The sequence below is a fragment of the Amblyomma mixtum genome, chromosome 10 (assembly GCF_055824585.1).
Source record: "Amblyomma mixtum isolate Tamu chromosome 10, ASM5582458v1, whole genome shotgun sequence".
In the NCBI taxonomy this organism is placed as follows: Eukaryota; Metazoa; Arthropoda; class Arachnida; order Ixodida; family Ixodidae; genus Amblyomma; species Amblyomma mixtum.
Window position 1 is genome coordinate 28,115,201 of NC_143021.1, and position 27,313 is coordinate 28,142,513.

The 27,313-nt window shown below is 47.3% G+C and overlaps 1 protein-coding gene across 1 annotated transcript in view; it reads right to left on the reverse strand.

Moving 5' to 3' along the window:
* Positions 1-27,313, reverse strand: part of LOC149325456 (uncharacterized) — a 66,358-nt gene that overhangs the window by 9,662 nt on the left and 29,383 nt on the right. The window contains exons 6-8 of the mRNA XM_089563960.1: positions 14,773-14,941; positions 6,857-6,994; positions 4,671-4,799 (exon numbers count right to left, since the gene is read on the reverse strand). Coding sequence (XP_089420086.1) covers positions 4,671-4,799; positions 6,857-6,994; positions 14,773-14,941 — 436 coding nt within the window. The remainder of the gene's footprint in view (positions 1-4,670; positions 4,800-6,856; positions 6,995-14,772; positions 14,942-27,313) is intronic.

Genomic DNA, 27,313 nt, shown 5'->3' on the forward strand with positions numbered 1-27,313 from the left:
CTGCTGTCCCTTTGAGAGACCGTTGAAGATTACTTTGGTCTTCTGCACGTTAATTTTAAGACACTGTTCTGCTCTGCGTGTCTAACTCATTGATATTGCTTTGCAGCACATTACATAGGTATTCATAGGTATCAGTGAACTGCACATTGCATAGGTATTCTTCATAAACTCTTATCCCCAACTGTTCTCAGTCCAGGCTTCGGAACACCTCCTGTTATTAGTCGGTGATAGCATTGGCGAGATCATGTCTCCCTGCCGGACACCTTTCTTTATTGGAATTTTATTGATGACTTCACGGAGAACTATGGTAGTTGTGCAATCGTTATAAATATCTGCCAATATTTTCATATAACACTCTTCTACACCCTGATTCTGCAATGCCTGCATGAGTGGTGAGGTTTCCACTGAGCCAAATGCTTCCGCGTAATCAATGAATGCTATATATGAGCGTTGGTTATATTCTGCGCATTTCTCTATCATCCGATTCATATGGTCTATTGTCAAATATCCTTTGCGAAAGCTTGCCCGATCATTTGGCTGACTAAAGCCTAAGGTTGCCCTGATTCCGCTTGCGATTACCTTGATAAATACCTTGTAGGCAACAGACAGTAAATTGATCGGTAAGCAATTTTCGAACTCCTTGACGTATCCTTTCCTATGAAATATGGTAATATTAGCGTTCTTCCAAGCTTCTGGTGCGCTCGACGGCACAAGACAATGCGTATACAGGGTGGTTAGTTTTTCTAGCACAATCTCTTCTCCGTCCTTCAAGAGACCTGCTGTTACCTGATCCTCACCAGCTGCTTTCCCTCTTTGCATTCCTCCTAAAGCTTTCTTTACTTCATATTTCGTTACTTGCGGGTTTTCCCATTGACGTGCTTTACTGCCTCTCTCATTAACGTTCTGGTTGCATTATCCATATATTGCCCATATTGTTATTCTATGTAGAAAAAAAAATGCCGCCAAGAACGTACCTCTTATAACAGTTTTTCTATTTTCAGCGAACATGTTCGGTGCAGTGTGTATATGGTCGAGCCATTTTGTAGTCCCTGCTGTGACCCAAAGCTAACGGAGCATCCCGGCTCAAATGCTCTGCGTTCTATACATCTCTCCCTGTGGTCGCCTGAGCACAAAAAATGTCAAAAAACGTATTTTAAAAATATTGCTACGATGACAATCACAGAAACAGGCAGAGAGCAGTACACAAATACCAGTTGTTGGGTACATTAGTCATGTCTTCGAATTAATAATGGAATATGAGTCTTGGTAGCGGTCAATCTGAATGGGCACAGCTATCAAATGCACTTTCTTTAAACATGTCAATGTATCACCTTGGAAACCCACATTCATTGCAACGAAAGTCGAAATACTTGGTCTAGTGGTGCTCGATGAGGATCTACGGCCGAAAAGCCTACTTTGAACTTGAAAGCATGATGGAAGTCATTTAGTCTTTGCGCCACCATAGAAAAAAATAAACCTTTTTTGCCTAGGTACGAGGCAGCAATTGAACTTTAATATTTAACGACAACTGAACTTTAGATATATTTGTAGCAGTGGCTAAACTGTTTCATGAATACACTTGCTAACTTCATTGCTGTGGTTAGTGGTACTGAGTAAGGTAGACTGTTTCAGTTGTCATTCACACGAGCACGACAGTGCATGGTTTTTAGAATTGCAGCTGCGCTTTAAAAATGATCACGAGGGTTGGGCATATGATTCGAGGCTACAAACCTGTATTGGGGAGCGCTCAGATTTTGAAAAAAGAAGCAATGTGCTTTTGTTTTGCCATGCAGCCACATAATGAAAGTGAACTTTAAAATGCACGTGGCCTATTTGCAGACAACAGGATATCAGAACCTTACTCGGATTCTAGTTTCCCATACTGAAGGCCTGCATTGCTGACGGAAAGGGGTGTTACTTTTGAGACACGAGGAGTGAGCAGCAGAAAGAGAACGCAAAAATAAAAACGACCTCAGTGGTATACTGATTGCTCAAAGTTGCCCATTATGAGAACAATTTAGGGAACCATCGCACGGCAATGTGGTCTGTTCAACGCCCAAAAGACTCCCGAGTCTGTGTAAAATGAGCTACCGAATAAGAAAGCGCGAAGAGATAAGGGAGTGCTGAGGTGGAGGAGAGGAGGATCGAAAAATTTCGACCACCTGGTGTTCTTTAACGTGCACTGACATCGCCCAGTACACCGGGCCCGTAGAATTTCGTCTCCGTCGAAATTCGGTCGCCGCGGCCGTAATCGAACCCGCATCTCGGCAGCGGCCTCCAATTTCGATGGAGGCGGAATTCCAATGCGACAGCGTAAATGAGCATCTTCGTGAAATCTTCGTTGAAAATACATAAGGACTTAATTCGAAAAATAATTGGAGAAAAATGTCATAAATACATAAAAACCCCTTTTCTGCTGCTGCTGCTGCCGCCGCGGTGGCTCAGTGGTTATGGTGCTCGGCTGCTGACCCGAAAGACGCGGGTTCGATCCTGGCCGCGGCGGTTGAATTTCTTTGGAGGAGAAATTCTAGAGGCTCGTGTGCTGTGCGATGTCAGTGGACGTTAAAGAATCCCAGGTGGTCGAAATTTCCGGAGCCCTCCACTACGGCGTCTCTCATAGCCTTAGTCGCTTTGGGACGTTAAACCCCATAAACCAAACCAAACCAACCTTTTCTGCTGCAGTAATAAGGTTTTAATGCTTCTTTATCATCTTATTGAGAATATTCGTTATGACAAGCATGGTTCTGTTGGGGTTGCTTTTAATTCGTTCTTTGCTTTCTATGTATATATAGCTGGGTTTTGACGTGTGAGCAGTTGGGAAAAAAATCTTGTCGTTTTTAGACTTACTACCGCATGTTTTAAGGTACCATTCGGCAGTCCTAGCAGTGAGTCATTCGGCCGTTGATTATATTCAATTGAGCGCACTGAAAACTGACAAAATGACAGTTATGCTTTCAAGGCTTTACAGGCCTTAAAAGAAGTAATAATTTTAAAGCCTAGTTGTTCTCGTGATTAGTGTGGCGGCCGTTGCAAATGCTGTGTACTACTACTGGCTATTGGCCTCGGTGGTCGAAGGCATGGCAAAGCTGTTGTAATACCCCTTGAAAGGGGCCTTTGAGGGACAAATAAATAAATAAACAAATAATAGCAACATAAAGCGCCCGAAAAATGTGTCATTCCCTATCGGCAAAAGATTTCGCACGACATCCACAAATTAAGGCCCACAAACGTGCTCCGAATGACTGCTCCTAGAGTGTTCATGGGGTGCACAAGGCACAGTGAGAGCGTAAACTCATCACCCCCCAGATCCACGATATCGTTGCCCGCACCCACGGTAGCTCTTTGCGGACAACACTAAATTGTCTATTCTGTTCAGTAGCCCCTTTAGAAAGGAGTTGACTGGTCTGAAATATGCATATGGACGAGTGCTAAGAGCATGGCAGGTACAGCACGACCAGGACAGTCTCAGACCGCTTGGCTGTTCACTGGCAGGAATGTTGAAACTAAGTTTCTTACGAAACTTCGCAACTGTGTTGCGATCTATTTAGAGACAGTAGAAATAACTGAACCTCGAGCAAGAGCAGCAGAAGGCCGTTCTAATCCCTATTAGAATTCGTTTAGTACCAACTACATAAAAACGACTTCGCTTATATTAGAAGGCTGTCGAGACCCAAGTACGCATTAATCTGAACATGAAATTTGGAAGTACTTTACCTCGAAGAGATGAGGAAGAGGTGAAATGTGGTCGCTTAATTTTTTTTCTCTATTGAATATAATGGCTGGTTGTGGCGCAAATGTAAGTTGGGTTGTTCATGATGGGTTCAGAGTTTATGATGGGATACATGCAAGCGCTTTCACCAGCCGTCAAACAAGTGGTAAGTTTACGGCAATGGAGTATCTGAACAAACGCAAAATGCTGAATTTGCGATCCGCAAATTCACGCAGCTGCATAGTCGCTGCGCAGTGTTTTTGCTAAGATCATGGCAAAGTAGAGGCAACGGATGGCACCTTATGAAAACTGCTAAATAGAAGGATAAAGGGATGAGAAAACCTACACAGCAGCCTTATACCTGGGCCTACAAGATACGCCTATGTCTGGCGCTGTCTACTTCGTCAGCGCTCCGCCTTACTCTGTTTGCTTTTGGTGGTGCTCTTCGCGCATGTTGAAAGCTACCCTGCCGCATTTTTCTTCCTCTTTTCCTGACCTTCTAACTTCCGTTTTATGTGATTTTCAGATTTTTTTGTTGTTCACAGCGAGGCCAGGGGGCTACGTTTCATAAAAAAGAAAACGCGAAAGACAGAAGACCTGATTGAACACCTATGCTTTGCGATTCGCATTGTGTTCTAATAATCTGGATGACAGGAGAATATAACTTTCGTATATGGACCACTTCCACGTTTCTACGTGGATCTTCGCCTATCCGCAACATATCGCAAAACATCAGCTGAATTTGAGAATGTCAAAACCGAGACAAGCTGTAATTTCCAGTATGTGAGATTTCTGTGCTGCCAACTGCTCTCTGCAGAGCTCTGTTCCCTTGGAGAGGCAGGAAATGTTTGAACGAAAAATGACGTGACACTGTGTTGCGCCAAACATTTCACGCGTGCCCTAGACTCTGCTTCTTTTGATAAGCGAAAATCTTCAGAAGTCCATGGGTCCCTTCCCGTACCTTGTATTCGACCATCGGCAGTGGAAGACCAACGCTGCGGTATCCTATAGTCTTTGGCTCTGTGATGCAGACAAATCCGATGGTTTCAGAAAGGCCATAACCGTTCCTCAGGCTCTCCAGCGTGAATACCTGGGCATTCATCACGCAGTGGTATTAGTAGGAGAAAGAAGCGCCCCAAAACAAACTTCCATAGCAAATTTGACTCAGTATGACGGTTTACAGTTTTTTCTTAGAAACAAAAGGAAAACACTACAACTGTAGCGGATGTGGCATGCCTGTATGTGTATCTGGGCACTGATACCTGTGCGAAAAGGTGACTAACGAGTAAAACGAATTAAAACACAACCAAAAGTTGGCAGTTACCTTGCCAAAACAAAGCAACGACACGCTATCCTAGAGAGAAAAGACTGCTCAAAGTCGTCATTTTTCCAATGCCTACGAGATTGTCCCACATTCCGAATATATTTTGCAGAAATCAGGAATAAATACTTCTTTTAATTTCTTTGTACTCAGAACTTAGTGACGAACCAGTGCTGTGTAAGGCAGAGACAGCAGAACATGCAGGAGAACGCAGAAAAAGACACGTTGCGAAGGTTCGGTATGCTGTCACGGAACTTCCTGTCTCGTGAAACCTGTGTTATGTTGCAAACGTTCCGCAACGTCTCGTTAATTTTCTTTTTTGTTGCGTCACAAATATAAGTGCTCGATAGGGATCGTAACAGCCGAGGTCTCAGGATTAGGTTTGCCTGCTTGTCTTGGTATGATGTATGAATACACACCTCAAAATCCTTCGGGCTGCTTGGGCAGAAGCATTGTACTTGGACGAGTTGGTATTAATTATTTTGGAAACAATACGCACATCCAATCATGGCAATCCCCCTCGCTTTAATCTCATTGTGCACTACCGAAACTGCAGGGGTTGTGAACCATTTTTGAAAGGCATGCGGATACTTTATCGAATTCAGAACCAGGTGAAAAGCATTTTCAAAAGCAAAAGTGGGAAAAGCATTTATAATCCTCGAAGTTGGAGATGCATGTTTTCCAAAGGCTTCAGTTAACCTCTATGAACATGAGACCGCATTGCTACAATCTCTGCTTGCAAGAAATAAACGATTTACTCAGAATACGTGTTGTGCCATCTTGAACTTGTATATTATAATACGGGAGTAATTACTCATTGGCATCCACCCAAGCGCAGCCATACGGCTACAAAGGAAAGCTATACAGCTTTCTCAGAAACTTCGTAGTTAAAGAAAAATTCGTCCAGGTCCGGGGTTCGAACCCGGGACCACCGCTTCACCGGAGCAGTCGCTCTACCAACTGAGCTAACCGGGACGGCAAGCTCATGGTAGGGCGAGAGTGAATTGATCAGTAACTCGAAGTGGGAACACCAACTTTTACATTGACCTTGTATATTGACCTTGTATATTGAACTTGTATATTTGACCAACTTGTATACTGTTAGAATGGCCGCGACACGTGAAAATAGCTGGGAGTGCTCATTGCTTATGCTCATTTTTATGTGCTGCCGACGAATCACTTCTATATGAATAAAGGATTAAGTTCTTAGTGCAGAGTTCCCTTGCCTGTTGGTTGGTCTATCGCATTTCGCACTGTTGCAGCATAGCAAACGAGCAGTTTATTAAATCATTTGCTTATTGTTAACTTTTTGACTGGCTAAATGGTCGATTGTGTAATAAAGGTGCAGCTTTACCTATTTCTTCCCTAATAGTTTCGTGAAAGCGTGTAATGGTTTCGCTGGAATTCCGTTCAGTGCAGTACACATATTCCTTTCCGCCATCTATTAACGTCCCGCAACAGTAATTCACTGCAGGCCATTGCAGAAACTACAGGTAAAAGAAAATTCAGGCGCGGCTGAGTTGGTTCATGCTGTCAAATCTTCCAAGCGAATCCCTACTGCAGCTACTGTCCTGTCTTCTTGAGCTGTTTCTGAATGTATTCCTTAATACCAGTACAATGACTGCGCATTTGACATTTTCTAGCTTACTTTTATGAATAGGGAAGAAACTCAGCAACTCCGGAGTAGATTTGCTGTCTTTATCCTATCCAATCATCCTTGATATCCTGCATGTGCACGAGCAAATGCAACAATAGTGCACTGATGATACAGCTAATAAAACGACTCTGAGAATCTCAAGCTGTCGTACATTAGCAAAGGTTCGCACCTGCAGTATTCTCTGGTACAAGTCTTCTGTGGTGACTGTGCCGCAGAGAAGGATTCGCTTCAATGAAGGTACGAGGTCTTCCTCCAGCTCGAATACAAGCTTCCGAAACGCTGTGGGAAAAGCGCATAGGGACGTCACCTGAAAAAATCGAATTCAGCGTCATAATCATTGGGCACCTCACACTGGCAATTGCCTTGTAGCATCTAAGCGAATTCCTGTTTTGTATCGAGAGCCACATTGGCCATATTCTAGCCGTTTCGCTGTGGCTGGTGGCCGCGACGCGAGCTGAGCCGTTGCCTAGCAACCGCCGCAGCAGGCATCGCCGCTCGCCGCGCCATCTAGCATGACGTCAGAGGAGGAACCGGTTAAACCGCATTGCAACAAAGGAGGTGTCGGCGTTGCATCGTATATATAGAAGGGGCGGCTCGGTGGGATTCGTCGGCAGATATGGAAAGTGAGTCGGAGAGTCTGAAAGAAACGAGGCTTCTTCTTGGGGTCAGTCGAAAGCCACTGGCCTCCTGGGGTCGTCGACTGACCCAATAGAACTTCGCCGCTTTATATAATAAAAAAGACCACTTTTTCCGACAGGAAAGCTCTTAAAAGGTATAAAAGAGCAACAACTAAAGTACACATATCTCCTCCACAAGACGATTTCGCGAGCTGATTGATTTTATGAGGCTTAACGTCCGAAAGCGTCCCAGATTATGAGGGACCCAGTAGTTCAGGGCTCCGCAAACTTTCGACCCCTTGGGGTTCTATATCGTGCACTGACATCCCACAGTACACGGGCCTCCAACACTTCGGCTCAATCGAAATGCGACCACCGCTGTCGCACCTGAATCCTTCGGATCACAAGACGTGCCCCATAACCACCCAGTCACAGCGGCGTCTCAATTTCGTAAGCTTAGTTGTGATGACGTTCTCAACGATTTTGCACGACCTCCGGGGCTGACAAATCTGCACGAAGGTGACGTGTTTGGATCACGGAGCAAGTTTAGTGTCTCAACAGTCACGGCTCGTTCACGACAAAACAAGGTTGGAGACTAAGAAACATATATCATGAAGAAATGAACGCTGGCACAAAAAGGACACTAACAAGCAAGGTACACCACGTGCGCATGTGGTGTCCCTTTCTTGTTAGTGTCCTTGTTGCGCCAGCGTTCATTTCATCATGCACTAACTCGCACCTCGGGCCATTCTTCTATATCATGAAAATCAGATAAAGCCTTTACTACGGAGATGGCACGTTCAGTTTTTGTGCTTGGAAACCACAAGGTGTTCCGTTTTTAACGCACCTCACATTTTAACTCTATAGCTGAAAAAAATATTGAGGTGCCCTATAAATTGTTCTCATATGTATTATATGCGTCCGCATGCACGTGCGATACTTTGTTCGGTGGTTCTCCTCACCTTTTACACTGCGCTGGGTCACTGCGCACAGCTTTGTGCGCTCAAAGCCGAGGTATCGGACGTCTCCTAATACCCACAAAGATCAAGATAGCTGCAAGCAAAAATGTCGGACAATCTGATGTCGTGTGTTGCCTTAACAGTTGTGCCGCAGGGCTATGGCACTGAAGTTGCTAAGGTGGTGTATATTGTACAGCGCCGCCAGATAGGCACCAACGGCGCACTTATTTGTATGCTATACCACCATGAAATGCGAAAGGCAGTGTATCGCTTAGTAAAGTTTCACAGGTTCTTTCGTCTTTCTTATTGCACCAGCGGTGCCCCGCCAGAGACGGTTTGTTCCAACTGGAAGACTGAAGCTCTTCGCACCAGCGGTGCCCCGTCAGAGACGGTCTTGTGTTCAGTTGAGACGCAGGGGTAAGGCGAACACTTCAAGGTTTATGTACAGTATTTACAATAGATACAAATTAAGGCACTAGACACATTAAGCAGCAAAAAGGACAAACCAAACAACAAAAATGTGGATCTGGCTAATACTAGGGGAGGCCCCTACTCGGCGTTGCCGAAGATGCGTTGCATCTCACCTTAGCCCAGAACCCCGCTTCCAGCTCTGGGGCCCGGTTTTAAAGCCCTAAAGGCCCAGCCCACATTCGGTAACTTCCAATCATGTTGCGGCCTTAACATCATTGGTTCATCCAGGGCATGGCCAGCCCTCCAGCTTCCGTAGGGCAAAACGCCCTTTCCACAAACCCAAACGCACGGTCGTGTCAAATGAAAATAAACACAAATATACATTCGTGCTCGGTACGCGTGTCGGGTGGACACCCGTACTTCCCGGCGCGTTCGCGAGCGGCCGCGTTCCAAGAAAGGAGACGCTCCGCTTTGAGTGCCCCCAGCCGCGTTCCGATGACCCCCGCGAACGCTACCGATACCTTACACGCCCTTCTCAAGATTCTACAAAGGGCTCAAATGCCACTTTTAGAATTATAAAAAGAAGGGATCGGTACGGGTCACAAAACCACCCTGTGGGTGACATACCGCAGCTACACAAGTACTGGCAGCGACAAAACCAAAAGCAAAATAATGCACACGCGCACCAACACATTACAGAAAATGCTTACGGGCACCAAGAAAACAAGCAAATTGCACACTAAAATACACCCAGTGGCATGCCTGCCGTGCGCCGTAACACAGCGTCCAAGTTGGTGGGTTGCACCCAGTTCACCACCACCAAGTAGACACCCTCGTCCTGCTCGCGAACGAGCACACGCACACACACAGACACTCGCAACTTGAGCGTTCAGTAGCACTCGCACGACGTCCGTAAGTGGCCACGTGAGCCTCCTTAGTCGCACCGAGCGTCCTTGTGTGCGTTCGAGCCACTACGCGTCTCAACACAATTAACGCCTAACTGCCACTCGGCTCATTAGGCTGGTGCCACAGCAGGGCAAGAATTCAAAAATTGCTGCCCTCCAGGATCGAAAACAACTTCCTGATCCTCGATAAGTCCAAATCTTTGACCCCACGACGCACCTGAGGGCCCGCTCTCTCTGGCGCGCCGGTACGAGCCGCGCGCTGCATAAGGAGCATAGCCCCTGCCCTGTCTAACCGTACCACTGACGCCGGTTTTGCTACTCTTGATCTGGCATACTGCCGCACGGAACGTACTTCTCCACGCAGCGACTTTCAATTTGAAAGCCACGCCCTTGCCTCCTGCTACTTCGCCTCGCTTGGAACCATTTGCCCCGTTCCTCCACGAGCAAACACTGATGTTGCCGTTCCCTGCTTGATAGGCATTTGCCGGCTTCGTGGCATCGTCTAACTCCGAGGCTCCATGAGCTCCCTCGCAGTCACTTGACCCGAGCTTGCCTTGCGACCAGTCGCCACTCATTTCCGGGTCCTCAAACGACCTGGCCGGGCACACACCGGGTGCGTTCGACAACTGCGCGGCGCTCTGCCCGGTCGGCCCAGCGGGCCCACCTCCGCTCTCTGCCTCGGATGTAGAGCTGTTGTCACCAGGAACGCTACGGGGCACTTCATGCCCTATGGCCGACACAGTGTGTGCTTGCAGCAACGCCAGATTTTCACCGGTTACTAGCTCCGTGTCGGAGGTCACAATCTTAGTCATAGAGCCTGCAGGAATTAGATCACTCTCCTGCTTGGTTTCGGACAATTTGGTCTCGACTGGCCCTAGACCATCAGAATTGGGCTGCTCTTTTTCTTTGCTAGCCGCCCGCAGTGGCGAAGCTGTGATTCCTTCAGAAATCTCGTTTTCGCTCTCTGCGGCATTTCCCAACAAAGAGGCGTCCGCGCATATCGGCTGATTACCTACAGCGACCTGACTGCTCTTTCCTCCACCTGTGCTTGAGCAGGATAAGTCTTTGTCTTCCAGCACAGGCGGCCTCATCTCTCGGGACTCGGAGCAGTTCTCCGTGGCTGATTGACTGGCTCTTCTGCTCTCCTTGATCTTAGAGATCTCGAGCTCTACCTGCTGGCGTCTTGCTTCTATAACCTTCAAGACATACTTTACATCCTGAGGTTCTTCCTCGCGAAGCACCGCCTTTCCGCCATTCACTTTCGCGAGTTGAGCCTGAAGGTCCGCTAAGCGCGCCTTCGCTAACTCAACCTGGTACCTCACATCGAGTGAGGGCCGGCATGGATAGCCCTCCATACCGCCGTCTGTACTCCTCAACTGTCCTACCGGCTCGAACACAGGGACGTGAACAATGCGACCAAGGAAACTCACGGTTTCGATGCATCGATCCGCATTGCCCGCTCATTGGCGTCGGAGTCCACCGCCACTTTCCCCGGACGCTGCGATGAGCTGTCGCACGCCGCTGGTCCTGTGCACGTTGTCACTTGCTGCGACCCGCCGGTGACCGTCGAGTTCTCGACGCTCTGCCTTCCTTGACCGGATGCAGTCCCGCGTCGCTGAACACCTGCCGTGGTCCTTGCGTCTTTGCCGCCGTCTCTCCGCAGGTCCTTTCTCGAACGCTGCTGTTGCCTGACAGTCGCCTTTCTCCCTGCGTTCAATCTTCTTCCTGCGCCGTCTTCCGATGGCCGCAGGATCCTGTCGACTGCGCCAGTAAAGTTTCACAGGTTCTTTCGTCTTCCTTATTGCACCAGCGGTGCCCCGCCAGAGACGGTTTGTTCCAACTGGAAGACTGAAGCTCTTCGCACCAGCGGTGCCCCGTCAGAGACGGTCTTGTGTTCAGTTGAGACGCAGGGGTAAGGCGAACACTTCAAGGTTTATGTACAGTATTTACAATAGATACAAGTTAAGGCACTAGACACATTAAGCAGCAAAAAGGACAAACCAAACAACAAAAATGTGGATCTGGCTAATACTAGGGGAGGCCCCTACTCGGCGTTGCCGAAGATGCGTTGCATCTCACCTTCGCCCAAAACCCCGCTTCCAGCTCCGGGGCCCGGTTTTAAAGCCCTAAAGGCCCAGCCCACATTCGGTAACTTCCAATCATGTTGCGGCCTTAACATCATTGGTTCATCCAGGGCATGGCCAGCCCTCCAGCTTCCGTAGGGCAAAACGCCCTTTCCACAAACCCAAACGCACGGTCGTGTCAAATGAAAATAAACAAAAATATACATTCGTGCTCGGTACGCGTGTCGGGTGGACACCCGTACTTCCCGGCGCGTTCGCGAGCGGCCGCGTTCCAAGAAAGGAGACGCTCCGCTTTGAGTGCCCCCAGCCGCGTTCCGATGACCCCCGCGAACGCTACCGATACCTTACACGCTTCGTATATGAAAGTTTGCCATCTCCACTGACGTCCCGAAGACTGCGCGCGAATGCATTCTTGATGGTCTTTGGAACTGCCTAGACGGTGGCTACGCTGTTGAGCAGTCGGAGTTTTCAGTACCTTTGGGGAGTGACAAAAAGCATGCTAATCTTATTACACGCAGAGGGGCGTTGTACAAATCAGTGCATAAGAAGATTTACATTGCTGGCAGTGGTCAAGAAAGCAGCTAGATTGTATAGATAAGAGATAGCAGCGGCCAAGTTCAAAGCGGTTTCTGAGCAAGTTTTCCTTGAGATGCACAATTTCTCCTTTTTGCAACTGATGTTAACTTAAATATAGACTCTTCAGGTCAAACCAAAGTCTTCAGTTGCATTTTTCAAAAGCGTGTCTCTCAAAAACATCTCAAGTATGTCCGAAGACCCTGCTGCTTTGTCCTCAGTGGGCTGCCTTTTAATTAACCGCTAACAGTTGGCAGCAGTCGCCAGTCATTCATCCAAAACTACTAGAATAGTCTCAGGATTCCCCTTGGGATCAGATCTTGTCCCGTTACTCTTATTAATCTTTATCAAGGACAATGCCCTCTGGTATTTAAACATCAGTTGGTCTTTTTGCGGGAATCATTTATCGCCACGTCAAGTGTAACAATGAAGACGAAATATTGCAAAGCATCTTGAACCGAAAGCAGAACATGCGCGTTGAACTGGGACATGCAGCCTAATTTTTCGAAATGTAAACTGATGTACATCTCACGCAAACGATTCAGCGAAGTGATTGAGTGGCAATGACGCTGGGATGCTGACACAAAAACGTGGCATAAATCCTCGCAGCTGCTGTAGGATTTCGATTGAGGTGAAAAGTTAGAGGCTCCTCGAATGCGCCATTTCACTGCAGATGAGAAAGAACCCCATCAAGTTGAAATTACACGGACCCCTCCACTGCGGCGTCCCTCATGGCTATCACTTTGGGATATTAAACCCCATAAACTAAACTATCGCGTAAACGCTCAAATCTCCTTTTCCCTACTTCTTGAATTTCATTCCGCTTCCACAAACATACTTTTACAGCTCCCTATCTGTAGAGGTAGCTTGCAGCGTAACATTATTATATCACAACACACAACCTGGTACTTAGGGCTTCCAGATCACTTCACTTCATCAAGAGCCCCGCCGCGGTGGCTCAGTGGCTACGGCGCTCGGCTGCTGACCCGAAAGACGCGGGTTCGATCCCGGCCGCGGCGGCTGAATTTCGATGGTGGCGTAATTCTAGAGGCCCGTGTGCTGTGCGATGTCAGTGCACGTTAAAGAACTCCAGGTGGTCGAAATTTCCGGAGCCCATCACTACGCCGTCCCTCATAGCCTAAGTTGCTTTGGGACGTTAAACTCCAATAAACCAAACCAAACTTCTTCAAGAGATCTCTTCCTTCCTAGCCAACTGGCATTGGCACCATCCTTCCACGCTAAACTAAGGGGGGATTTAATGTGGTAATCTTACATGCGAAAATTATGCTGAAGCCTATTTTTTTTCACTGAAAAGGTCTAAAATTACATGGTTCAAATGAGACCACCCCCCCCCCCCCTCCCTCAACACACACACACATACGCACACAACCACCCTCTTTAAGCGCGACCAATGTGCCCCTGGTTAAACTGGAATACAGCTCAGAGCCCTAACCAAACCTACTTGATACACTCCCTCGAAGCCAATTAGAACAGTGTAGCACGCTTTATTATGTCACAATATAAATCTCGGTATCGAAAGTGAATCGAAAGAGAATCTAGTTAGCAATGATACATGGCAAAACAACACGCACGAAAAAGCGGAAAACTACAGAACATGTAATCGTATTTTCGTAATAAGGGAGTAATTAATCATTGACGTCCACCCGAGCGCAGCCATATGGCTACAAAGGAAAGCTATACAGCTTTCTCAGAAACTGTGTAGTTAAAGAAAAATTCGTCCTGGTCCGGGGTTCGAATTCGGGACCACCGCTTCACCGGAGCAGTCGGTCTATTCTGAGAAAGCTGTATAGCGTTCCTTTGTAGCCGTATGGCTGCGCCTGGGTGGATGCCAATGAGTAATTACTCCCTTATTACAAATCTACTCCACCTTGCGGGATTCCCCTAAACATTTGGTCAATCGTATTTTCGACTCGGTATGACCCCTGAGTATCCCTCAATCCCGCCTTTCTGCCGAACACTTATGTAGTGTCCCTATAGGGACCTTTAAGCGGCAATAAAAAACGGATCATTAATAATAAATAAATAAAACGGATCATTAATAGTCATCCTACTGCGCATGATGTGTTCCTAAGTTGTATTTAATTTCACGTCGTACTCAGCTGGAAGAGAAGGCGTCATATAAACCATGATGACAATATGGATCGTTTCTAAGTCCTACATTTTATAGCTGGTTTGCTTTTAATTGCGGAATAGTTGTGTTTGCGAGTCAATTTCAGCTAAATGCAATTATGTGCAAATTAAGTTACGTTCAAGAGCAGGCCCAAAGCGTAACAGGAATCTTTCAATTCGAGTCTTTAGGACGGCTCTGAGAAACGTCTGTACTGAAAGGCATTTGGAATAGACATCTTGTGTTGTTAAAAAGTATGAACCAGAGAAAATAATTCGAAGACGACAATTCGAATCTGACCAGCTTTAACACATCACATAATGCGCATACGGGATGCGACGACGCTAAGACGCGCACAAAGCAGAGGGCTATTAAATAAACGAACCAGTAGAATTCGTAGGCTCATACCTTGTGCCTGTTAACGATGTCAACAAAATCTCGTGCGCAAAGTCCACCCCTCGACGGCACCACCTTAGATCCGCAGCAAAGCGCTGCCGCAGGAATGAGGAATCCTGAGGCGTGTGACACGGGATTCCAGGCCAGGAAGACCTCACCAGCGAAGAACATTTCACCCGCCCTGCACAACGTGGAAGCATTACGTCAGTCAGCATAGTTATCAGGTACACACAGCAAAATTCCTAACACCACCGCGCGACCCTACGGCCATCTGACATGTCAGCGCCTTATCAAGGCGCGGAGAGACGATAACAGGCAGAATAACAAGAATAAAGGAGTCCGCACAAATTTTTTCCTAGACTGGACGCCGTCTCCTTCACTCTTCCGACGAGGAGCTGGGCCACTGCCCCAGCCACGGTCAGCTCACTCTCCAGATTGCTGGCCGAATTGAGACAGCTGGGGCATGCATATCTACATTTGTCTAAGTACGTATTCTTCTATTGTGACAAAAATAATTTACAGTACATGTGAATCAGTAACCACGGCGAATGTGATGAAATAAATGGTTGTTGAGGTTTCTTTCTTTTAATTTAGACATTGCATCTCGCCAGCTTCTGCGACTCTTGTTGCTATTAATATAAGTTCTATTCATTGGCTATCACACGATGCCTACATTTGGCGTCGAATGTCACTGCTAACTGGAGAATAACAGCCCTACAACGCAGAGAACCATTTCTTCTGCTATGGTAAGAGAATCTTATTGCTGCAGGAGGGCACTAAAGGAAAGCCAGCGATGCGAGTGCTATCTTTATAAAGCAGCATTTAGGCAGTCGTCTTTTTCGCATTAAGAATGCCTTTAACAGCAGACTAAAGGTGCGACATCGTAGAATAGTTCTTCGCCCACGAGTGCTATGTTCTTTCGAGCCTCGTGGCGAGGAATAAACACTGGCCGCGGTTCTGTTGCTCTAGCGGACAGAACTTCGCACATGACACCCGTACTGGGGCAACACAAGTCTGCAGCAGAATGTAGGTAGTGATGATATATACAGAGACAAAAACAATAAAAAGCGAGGCGAGAGAATTAGAAGTTCATTACTATACGCAAAGAAAAAAAAAGTTATGTCGCTTCACGGACGTCGCAGGTGAACGGGGTTGGTGACGAGGCAGTTGGCAAGGTAGCAAACGAAGGACCACGGACGGTAGGTTCCGCGGGACGCACTCGAGAGACTGGACCTCCCCTAGGCGCACTGCCTTGATGGGGCTTAGTTCGCCCTTTTATCCCCTTCATCAGGGTTGCTCTACGCGGCTAAGATCATGAGCCTCCAGCTCAGTAAAACTTCGGTTGGGCCTAGTTGGTACATGATGTTGTGAAGGTGTAGGTAGCGCTTGTGTGTGTCTCCGTGTCTTTTCTTCGTGGTTCGTCCCGTGGTTGCGCAACCTACACCTTCACAACTCCAGCTCAGTGCTCCGTGCACCCTGTCGGAACAAGTCCGAACCCCAAGGCCACCCGCCCATATTTTCCGGCTTTTAGGGGGCGGCTTGCCACATCGCGGAATCCATTCTGTTACCTTCAAGGTAGACTCACATGACGGACGAAATCACGATTCTCACCGCGGAGTGAGCACATCATCCACTGTCACTGGCTCCGTATCATCCTCGGGCGGCAGCAGCTCGCACACACATGACGGACGCGATATCGGACGACGGCGCAGACGGACTGGAAAACCACTCGTGGCATGTTGAGGTGCCTTCCCTAAGCAAGGCAAGTGGCGACCGCCACAGCTGCACCAGTACAATGGAAAAGAGCAGGTTGTGGGGACGCCTTCGTCCCCTGCGTTCGCTTTCGCGCAACGTACTAGTTTTCTGTGGTTAGCTTCCCCGCAACGCCCTCCCCTTAGTTGTGTTTGGGAGGGCGCTCGCGTCGCAGCGACACCAGCGCCACGGACGGCGTCTTGCTGCGCGCGCGCGGGGAGCGACGGGGTCTCTTTTCCCTGGGACCGGGAAGCTCGCGGACGTTTGGCGAACCGCTCCGCTCTTCGTCGACGGGCGCCTCGCGGTCGGAACTTGCTCCCACCACCCCGTCCCGTCCGGCCTCGGAGCTTATCCCTTTGCCCTAGCGTGGGCGAACCTTCTCTCGTAACCGTGCTGGTGAGTCGGACATCCTCGATTCCTCAGGGTATTTTGTTGCTAGCTAACGTTATTGTTGTTATAGCAATAAATGCCTTGTTTGTGTCAGCCAGTGTGTCGTTCCTTTGCTCCCGCAGAGCAAGGCCCGCCGTGGTCGGCGAGCGCTCGGTAGCGCTCGCGACCATGGCTGGGGTCCGCGCGGTTTTTAACTAGGTCAGGCGCGGTTAAGCGGGGAGAACGGATTTATCTCCCCAATTTTAAAACCCCATAAGGTGTCGCAAGCTCGCCAGTGAGATCTATTGAATCACACAAAAGCGCCCCTATTCTAGCAATAGAGAAAATAAGCTTAAATTTCAGTCATTGAGGTTATTATGGGACCTCGCTCGGGGATGAGGACGCACTCTCAAGAGTTGCCCTTCTGAAAGCGCAGCAAACTGCAGCTCAGGCAGGATTGTACAGCCTGCGCTCTCGTTATGGGCTGGCGAAGCCTGCGCCGTCTGCTGACGAGGCGGAGACAGTGACGTCGGCTCATGTGGTGCTGTGTCCGCGCCCGGACGGAACCGATTTCATCCGTTATTACCTTGTCTTCTTGTTGCACGCATTGCCCATGCCAATTTATTTTTTAGAGCGCAGCTCTTTGGCGTCCGTTCCTGGGTTTCGCGTCGTCGTCGGCGTCGGCCTCGTAACCAGCTCCGCCCCCAATGTCACGCTTTTCAATTGGTCGAAATGCTCGTGACGTCACAGTGCGCGAATTTCAAATGGGGCCAATTGTACTTTGGCTAGTAACCATGCAACCAATCAAAGGGATCGTATAGTGATGCTGGAACTAAGTTGGACTGAGTTTAGTTAATTGCTTAATTAATCAATTAGCCTAATTAATATAGATCAGAATGAAGAGGTCAGAAGAAAAGAAAAGAAAGACGCGCGCCGCAGCGGCAACAGCGTCCGCGGAAGGAGACGCTGCTGAAAAAAAACAGATAAGTACGAAGCCGCGTTCCCTCCACCACCACGCACTTCCCCACTCAGTAAGACGTTGCTCGTTTCATATACGTTGTGTCGAACATCCTAGACAGTTCCAACAATTGACAGGTTAATGACAGAACACGATGGATAGAAATACAATAATATAAATATGAAATAGCCTGATTAACCTTTCTAGTTAGACCGCATGAATCAATAAAACCGAGAACGAAATTGGTCGAGTTGGGGAATCGAACCAGGGTCTCCGGAGTGCGATACGAGCACGCTAGCCACTCCGTAATGCCAGCTGAATGGTTTGGAATGAACAAAGGCGGAATACCAGTGTGTGCTGTAACTATATTCGATTTTTCTAGCTGCTGTTTTGTTTTTTATACTTGCATGTTATTCCCACTCCCCTCTGTAACGCCTAACAGCCCTGAGGGTAAATAAATAAATAAATAGCTAATACGGCGTCTTCGTTCACTCCCATCTTCCCCCTTTCCCTTACGGCGAGGTGCAGGTGTCCACCCAGATATGCGAGAGAGATACATTTCCTTTCCTCAAAAAATAAATTTACCGTCCAGCAAGGCGTACAGCCGAATTGGCGATGGCGTTCTGTGGACTCCCTGGCAGCGTTGCAAGACGCTGTCGCGTTCCACTCTTACAGGCGAAGCTTAACATGTTAACCACACATCAGTAACACACGCAGACAGCCAATGGACGCGTAATTCGCTGGCAGCACTTCATTCATCATTCACAACCACATTCTTAACGTACGCTCCCTTGCCGCACATGCCAAGGACGTACACCACGATCACATTCTGCGCCATTCCTCTGTACTTTGCTTTGCTGAAACCTGGATGGATCCCGAAGATCCTCTCGAAATCATAGATTTCCTATACTGCTGTGGTGCTCGCAGAGACCACAACAGAGCGGCGGGAGTCGTTATCTACTTGCGCACAGGTCTCTCTGCAATACCAGTCGAAATGTTTGGCACGTCACATGAAGTTGGCGAACTGTGCGCCGCAAAGTTGCCCAACGGCTTGCTGGTAGTAGCTGCCTACTTCGCCCCTACCGCACTCACGAAAGACGTCGTGCACTTCCTGCAACTCGCATTAACCGTCCATCGATCCACACCGATGTTAGTAGCGGGGGACTTTAATGTTGACATAAAGACAAACAGCAATTTCCTAACACTTATGCGGGAGAACATCCCGTTCCTCTTGCTCGTAACGCGTCCCACGGCTGTGACAACCTCGCGAGGCACTTGTATAGATCTCGTCTTTGAGAATCAAGCATTGGTGTACCAAGTCGAACATATATCAGTCTATTTCTCCGACCACAAAGCTTCCTTCATGACTGTCAAGAACTGTTAGTGCAATCTTTGTTAAAGGAATACGTGTGAAAAATAAAAAAAAAATCTGTGATAGCGCATACATGTGTTGCTCGATTTCTTTGCCTGAATCTATCGAAAAGGTGAAAGAGCTTATTTGCTGCGCTCAAATTTCGCATTAGGAAGTAACGTAATCGTCGGTAATTTTTTTTATTTCAACTAGGACGTCACTAACTTTTGTTTTTTTCCTCACCAACCCTGATCTCTTCGTCTTTGTTAACTTTACACCTGTAGCGTGGCAGCCGTGCTCAGTTTCATTGTGGAAGAAGACGATGACCCGGAGTTCTGAAGCTCGCTTGCTGACTGAACACTTGGCCAGGACTGTTGTTGGACGCCGCAAGTGACACGGATTCAGCTGATCCTCAACCCCATTTACATTTGTTGAGGCTGCTGTATCTTCCCCCCTCTCGTCCTGGAACTCCGTAGCCGCACATTAGCTCTGACGTCCGGTACGCCTGAAGTACGTTCCAAACTGGAGTATGCATCATCAGTCTGGGACCCTCCTTATGACAGTCATATTACTGCTCTTGAGATGGTTCAGAATAACTTTGCGCGTTTCATCCTCACTAATTACAATCGCACTGCAAGCATAACAACTATGAAGTCTAGCCTTTCTCTTCCGTCGCAGTCACTTCGTCGAAAAGTGTCTCGTATCGCTTTATTTCACAAGGTGTACCATCATCCTGTACTGCGCGATCGCCTTATTCCACAGCCATTTTATGTATCCCATTGTACTGATCGTAATCATAAAGTCGGCTTAGTTTCTTCTAATACCAAATATTTTTCCCAGTCATTTTTGCTGCGTACCTCGCGTGACTGGAATCACCTTCCCATAGGTATTGCCGACATCAATAATTATGACAAGTTCCGGGAAGCTATAGCTAGCATTGTATACTCAGGTGTTATTTAAATTTGTCTCTTTGCTGCATTTTCTAACCTTTCTTGTGTTTTGCACTCCCCCTATGTAATGCCTATGGCCCTGAAGGGTATAATAAATGAAATGAAATGAAAAGTCACCAGCCAGACAGCTCCCATCCCTTCGTCTACCATCGTCTGTTCCGGCTGGCTGCGGCAGCGCGACCCCAGCGTCTGCAGCGGCGCCGACGATGTGTCTCTTCGGTGTCTCCGTCTTTACGCTGTTCTTCATTCTACAATCCTGAAGGGTATAACCGACAACGCGTTTCAGATGTTGCTCGCGAAGAATCCGCAAACAGTCGTCGCCGTGATCCAACTTTGCCAAAGTTATGATGTCCTGAAGAAATAGCCGGCTTCTACTCGCCGTTCCAACGTGCCTAACTAGTTGCTTCCTGGGCACGCGGTTTGCGGTCTCCCTTCTGACCCTACGTTACTGCTGCCCGAGATCAACGCATTTATACGGGAAGAGGTGGCCTGCCAACTGTCATTTCTGCCTGTGTCCGAAGACCCCGCTCCATTATCCCTCAATCCCATGCTTTACTACCATCCAGGAGAAGGTCACCAATGTTTTACCCTCCAGTCCGCGGCTTCCGCCTGTGACCACCCGCTCAACTACGCCGCTGTTGACGCCAGACCACAGCGCCCCGACGCCTACGTATGCCATCCACCCGTCGCGCCGCCGCCACCACCGCCGGCACTTCCCGCCGTTGCCCGCCGCCTCGCCGCGCTGTCATGAACCCATGGCGCACCGCGGATAACTACCCCGTCTACTATGCCAGTGGGTTTCCAGGCCATGTTAAACGGCTGTGTCGCCAACATGTGCCGCGTTTCCGAGACGGTGCACGCCCGTTCTGCAACGACCATACGTCTCCTTCGCCACCTCTTTCTTCTGGTCCCTCTAGAGACTGTTCCAATCTTTGCCGTCCAAACTGCTCTTAACGCTGGTCGCCTCCCCGTCGCCTATCTCTCTCTCCCATGTGCCATCACTCCCCTTCTTGCCCGGAGCAAAACTAACGGCCGCACTTCTGAAGGCAAGAACTGCGCTTCTATCAAACTAAGTCCTCCGTCTCCCCCCCCCTCCCCCCCCCCCCAGGGTTGTCAAAGTGTTTGTCAATGGTCTCGCCATTCTCGCCCCTGTGGACGCTGATGCTGCTGTCTCTGTTATTAATGCCGACCTTTGCCGTAGACTATGTAAAGAGACGACGCCTCTATCGAACTTTAGTCTCCGCACGGCCAGCTCACACCGCATCAATCTATGGTGGCATGCACAGCTCGAACTGTTACATGGGACGTTTTGTATGTCGCCGAGTTTTTCGTGTTGTCCCGCTGTTCTCAGGACATCATTCTTGGTTGTGACTTACTAAAACTTTGTCACGCGATCATGAATTGAGCCCATCCCAGCACTGAACTATCTCCGCTATGTTCCCCCAGCACCCCACATGTGACACCTTCTGCCTGTCCCGTTGATATGCTGGCCGCCACCGATACGCCGACACTTGCCCTGCCTTCTGTGCTGCTCTGGTTCCCCTCTCATGCGCCTGCTTGTCTTATTCAACTGCACTCTTCAATCCTACTCGCGCTGCTGCCTGTCGCCACTCATTCCTCCTACCTTTCGCCCTTCTGACTATCTGCGATGGCCACAGCGCTCTTTGCGTCACGAACCCTTCTTCTTGCCCGTCAACGCTTCTCCGTGGTGAATATCTGGGACATGTCGAATCATATGGTCGCATTGTTACATTCCCCATCTCTTCTGACGACCTCGCCTTTCTCCAGATAGCTGCCCTCGATTCGCCTGCTGCTGCGCCAAGCCAAGATTCCGTTTCTATTTGTCCTGCTCTGTTGATGCCAGCCTGCCAGCCCAACGCGATCACCTTCTCGAATTACTTCAGCGTTTTCGTCAGTCGTTCGAGACTTCCCGCACTCATCACTGCGCCGCACATCCGTCGTGACTATTGCATCGACACCCGTACGCATTCCTCATTTTCGCCAGCTCCTGTATGGCGTGTATCCCACTTAACATGACGTCATTACCAAAGAAGTGCATGACATGCTCCAGCGCGGCGTTATCCGGCCTTCCTCCCAGGTAGCAAATGACAGCGGGCCAATATTAGCATACCATTGGCAAAGCATGGCCTTAAGTAGGCCCAGGGTTCCCAATGAGTTTCCGATATTGGCTGAACCACTCACTGCCGCATCCAATGATGGCCCTGGTTGTCCATCGCTTTCCCAGTATTGGCTATGCCATTACAAAATCCTGGCTATCGTGGGCAAGGTTAGCCAGACTTTTCCGACTCTTTGCCATTGTCGGTTGTGCCATCTTAAAATCATGGCTATCACGGGCCATGTTAGCCAGATTTCCCCTACTGTTTGCCAGAATTGGCTATGGCATTTAAGAAAACTGTCTGTTTATTAATTAATTTATTTATTTATTCAATGTACCTACAGCGCCCTGAGAGGCATTATTGTAGGGGGAGGGGGGATAAGCATATTAACACTAAAATTCAGTGCCGCAAAATAAAAGAAAATAGAAAAAAGAAGTTACAGACAAATGTTAAGAACTTCCAATAGAGACAACAGCATTCTGGTTACGCCCGAGACGCCTTCAACACAAATTGTCAAAAGGCGCCTTCAACAAAAATCAAGCAAGTTTCATTTGATTAAATTTTTGATTAAATTAAATTAAAAATCACTTTTTTATTCGCTCTAGGAATTCACTGCCGCAGTGCGCAGCTGGTGTCTGCTTCATGGAGATCGCGATACAAACGTAATAGCTTAGTGCAAGTGCATTCGGTAATCCGAATTTGTGCGCAGTTTCAGCAACGTCCAGAAACGAAGCAGTCGCCTCGTAATTCCGAATTATGCGTTGCTCTCGTCAAATATTAGGTGGGTGCTTCATGAACGCACGCGGACACGTGCTAAGCGATTACTACGCTTCCATACGTCGTGCCCTGTGATCGCGCCTTTCCCGTGTTTTCTGATTTGCTGTTTCCTTCCTTTTCTGCAAATCGTAGCGTAGGAAATTGCTGTTTTTGTCTACTTTATTCTTCGGTTGCGTAACTTGCATTGGGGGCTATATAGCTCTTGCTTACGTCTTTGCACATTTAATCGCAAGCTTTTTTTTTGCTTTCGAACATCACCTTTATTGATGAAAACCATCGAAAGTAGTTGCGAACCACAATTCAACATTCCTTTATTTGTTTCGCTTTTTTTGCGTGAGACTTCTATCGACTGACAACTGGCGTTAGACGCATGTTAACCTAGCTTGTTTGGCGCATGTACGGTAGATGAAACTATGAAAGAGCGCGCATTCTGCCTGGATATTTTTTTTTTTGCTTTATGTTTTTGTTACTTTGTGGTAACATCTTAAGTCATCTTGAACTAACAGAAGCCACATCATACGGCCCCGCAAAATACGCGAGTGTCTGAAGTCGTTTCGGCGAAATCAATTGTGAAGCTCCAAGTTTTTCACTTCAAAGTTTTCAGGCTTTTGCTGCGGCTTTGTAACAATACTTTGACGCTTCCGTGTTTCCCATCCACTTCTTTCTTGTAGATATTGCCTTCTGTACTGCCTGTGACCATGTGACTCATTCTCCGAAAATTCCAAACCCTTTTCACGTGTTTTGGCCCCGTTCCATCTCTCTTTCAGGTCCAATATCTGCCCACCTGTTCTCCCGGACGTGCTCTTTTCCAGGTAGCGGGCTAACCCCACACCCCGCGAAGCGCTATTTTTTCTTTTTGGTTGTCACTTTCTCGGAGCTGTTTTCCCTCGCGCGCAGCTACGCGCTTCGCCTTTCGTGCATCCTTCCACGATCTCCCTTTCTCTACCTTTCAGCTCGAGGACTTTTCTCGGAACCACAAAACCTGTATAAAGGATAATGACTCTCTCCCCTTCAGCCAACACCCCCCCCCCCCCCCCCCCCACACACACACACCATCGTCTCCCCTGCTCGTCTTGGAACCGCGCGACGCATCACAATAAGACATCCTTGTCTCAACGGTATTGCTGGTATTGCCTTGGCTGGCACGGCGGAGCCCAACCACGTGCACAACCAACGCGACGAAAATGCATCCACTCTGGAGCTAGCACCGTTCATAGTCTGTGCAAGCGAAAAGCCACACTCATATATTAAGAGAGCTCCGACGCTGTTCGTGCCGCCTGAAAGATCATATTTGTAAGTATTAAAACTCTTTTATCTTGATATACGTCTGAAAGTTAAAGTGGTTTTGGGAGTAAATGTTGCTTTGACTACATGAGTCTTTATTTTTCGGCAGGAAAAGAGAGCGAGCCAAAGCACGAGGACGACTTCTGTGTACCCACTCTCATTGCGAAATGGCTTGCTTGATGTAGTGCGCAGTGGAAATGTGGCCGATTGGGGAGAACTTAATTTTTCGTCTTTGGTGAGATGAACTCACAAAAGATTCAATACTTTGGCTAACAGCGGGTTTGAATTCATATGACCTGAGGTAGGATGCATTCGGGAATATGTCCTTTTCCGCTTATGACATAAGAGTAGCGCAAAACCAGGACGACGGACAAAAGGGGAGAGAACACACAACAACAACACAGGCGCTACTCTGTGTTGTTGGTGTTGTGTGTTTTGGGTGTGTGTTCTCTCCCCTTTTGTCCGTCGTCCTGGTTTTGCGCTACTCTTATGTTACGGATCAATACCGACTTGCCCAAATTTCCACCCTGGTGAATCATATTTCCGTTTATGTACGACGGGAATCAGAACCGCTTAATTATTTTCCATTGCACACCAGTTGGTAAGAAAATGTGTAATACTTCCGTACTATTTCTTTTTGCCTTCTACACTTGCAGGAGCAATAAAAAATACGCAATTTCGGGTTAAAGCTTTTGCCCAAGTTGTCTTGCAATGAAAAAAGGGCATTCCTCTGGACTATCAGACGAGTGTATTTGTGTGGCTTTCAAGTCGCAGTTTCGAATCCAATTATAGCATGCATGCGAAGCGACTAAGGTGCCTCGAGTTTCTGGCGTTCAGCGCATTTCGCAAAAAATCCCAAGCCGCGTTTTTAACCTCATTAAAAAAAACTGATCAAAAATCTTGTTTTGACGTCCATGTGGAAGAGACGCTACAACCTGTGCATATTTACCTCAATAAAAAATTAGCTCGCAATTTAGAGATACGAGTTATGATATTAAAACAAAATACATTAATATCACATTAAATTGCTTATCTCACATTGAATATATTTACTGGGAGTGCGACACGGCGCATTAAACTAAAAATGAATCATTTGGTACAAGGCCAGTATGGAAAATAAATTCTACTTTGTGCAACTAATTTGGTTTTTGTTCTTAAGCCTAAATGAAAAATTATGCTGTAAAATATGTTGCTAGTGTCTTCACGCAGACTGTTTCGCAAAATTCGGTGTTATTTAATCATTTTTGCTTTTGTTCTGTGATGGCCATAATTAAACTTCATAATTAGACATCATGCATCTCTATACAGTTTTGGCGCTTCGTGGGGCCATCGTGCAAGAGCTGGACGAGAAATTTGTTTGAATGCAGTCCAACAGCCCTCTAGCAAGTGGTGTGCAACGATTACTTCGGATATGACTGATCAGTTCCCTGGAGGACAGCTCCGTTGAGCACTTTATGGATGCCTTAGCCGTGCCGCAGCAGCTTGCCGAGCTGCGTTGTCCAACCTGATCGGCACGCACCAAACTTGAAAATAAATTATTTTCCCACAGCCTCTGCCGCCATGCTCTTGGGCTCCCTTTCTTTACTCCCCAGGGTGGCCGGTGGTAGCGCAAACCATCCTGTGTGCGCTAGAAGCGTGATTCTTGTAAGTCAAAGCAATAAACGGTTCTTTTTTCTGGAATTCTTTGGCACCCTCATTTATGAATATTTGCTAGGCAGAATATTTATTTATTTTTTTATTTATTCAATACTGCAGGCCTTTACGGCTCAAGCAGGAGGGGCATACAAATGACATCAGCCTAGAGAACGAAGATAGCAAATAATAATTTCAAAACACTTGTTCTTTGTGCAATAGAACATGAGCAAAACAAGGACTAAACGAAATGCAAACCGAGCTCTTCATTTGGGAAAGTCAAACATAAACAAACAGAAGTAAGCCAATGAATGAAATATGCAAAAATGAAATGTCAAACTTGCAACAAGGCAAAAACACGATCAGTTTGGGCTACCAAAAAGCAGACAAGAAAAATATTCAAGAGCAATTCAAGGTTTCAATTGAATCAATGCTGGTTAGAAGAGGCAGAGTTAAGTTGTTCCAATCTGTTATCGTGCGAGGAAAAAAAGAATATTTAAAAACATTAGTTCTGGTGCTGTATGGCGTTAGAGAGCCATCGTGTCGATGTCGTGTTCGGCGTGCCGTAAGTAGTGTTATGTACGGATCAGGAGTTAGAGCAAGAAGGTTATTTTTAAGAAGGAACGTAAATTTTAAGCGCTGAATTTTTCTTCTCAGTTCCAGTGTCGGTATTCCATGTTGTTTCATTAGTGCTGTCGGGGAATTAGTTGTACGGTATTTAGAAAAAATAAACCTGGCTGCCTTATGCTGGATTCTTTCGAGAGCGTCAATGTTAGTTTTGGTATAAGGGTCCCATACTAGGCATGCATATTCAGGTTTTGGCCTTATTAATGATGTATAAGCTAAAAGTTTAGTTTCGCGGGGGGCATGCTTCAATTTATGACGGAGAAGGCAAAGTTTCCGAAAAGCTGTGTCACATACGTTAGTTATGTGAGTGTTCCAGTTTAGGCTGTTTGTTAGTGTGACGCCAAGATATTTATACTCGCTGGCTTCGGTTAATGGTTCTGTCCCGAGGGCGTATGGAAAAGAAAGGTTATTAAGTTTCTTGGTTATTTTCATATACACTGTTTTGTCAGCGTTCAATTGCATATCCCAACAATGACACCAGGAAAGAATATTTTGTAGATTATTATTAAGAGTTATCTGGTCATCCTCGCTTGACACTTCCCTGAACAGCACGCAGTCGTCTCCAAACAATCGTATTTGCACGGGTTCGGTAATAACGCTCACAATGTCATTAATATATATTTAAAACAACAATGGTCCTAGCACACTGCCCTGAGGGACGCCGGAAGTAACTGGAAGTTCATGGAAGTAGTAAGTATCAATATTAACAAACTGTCTACGATCAGTGACATACGCA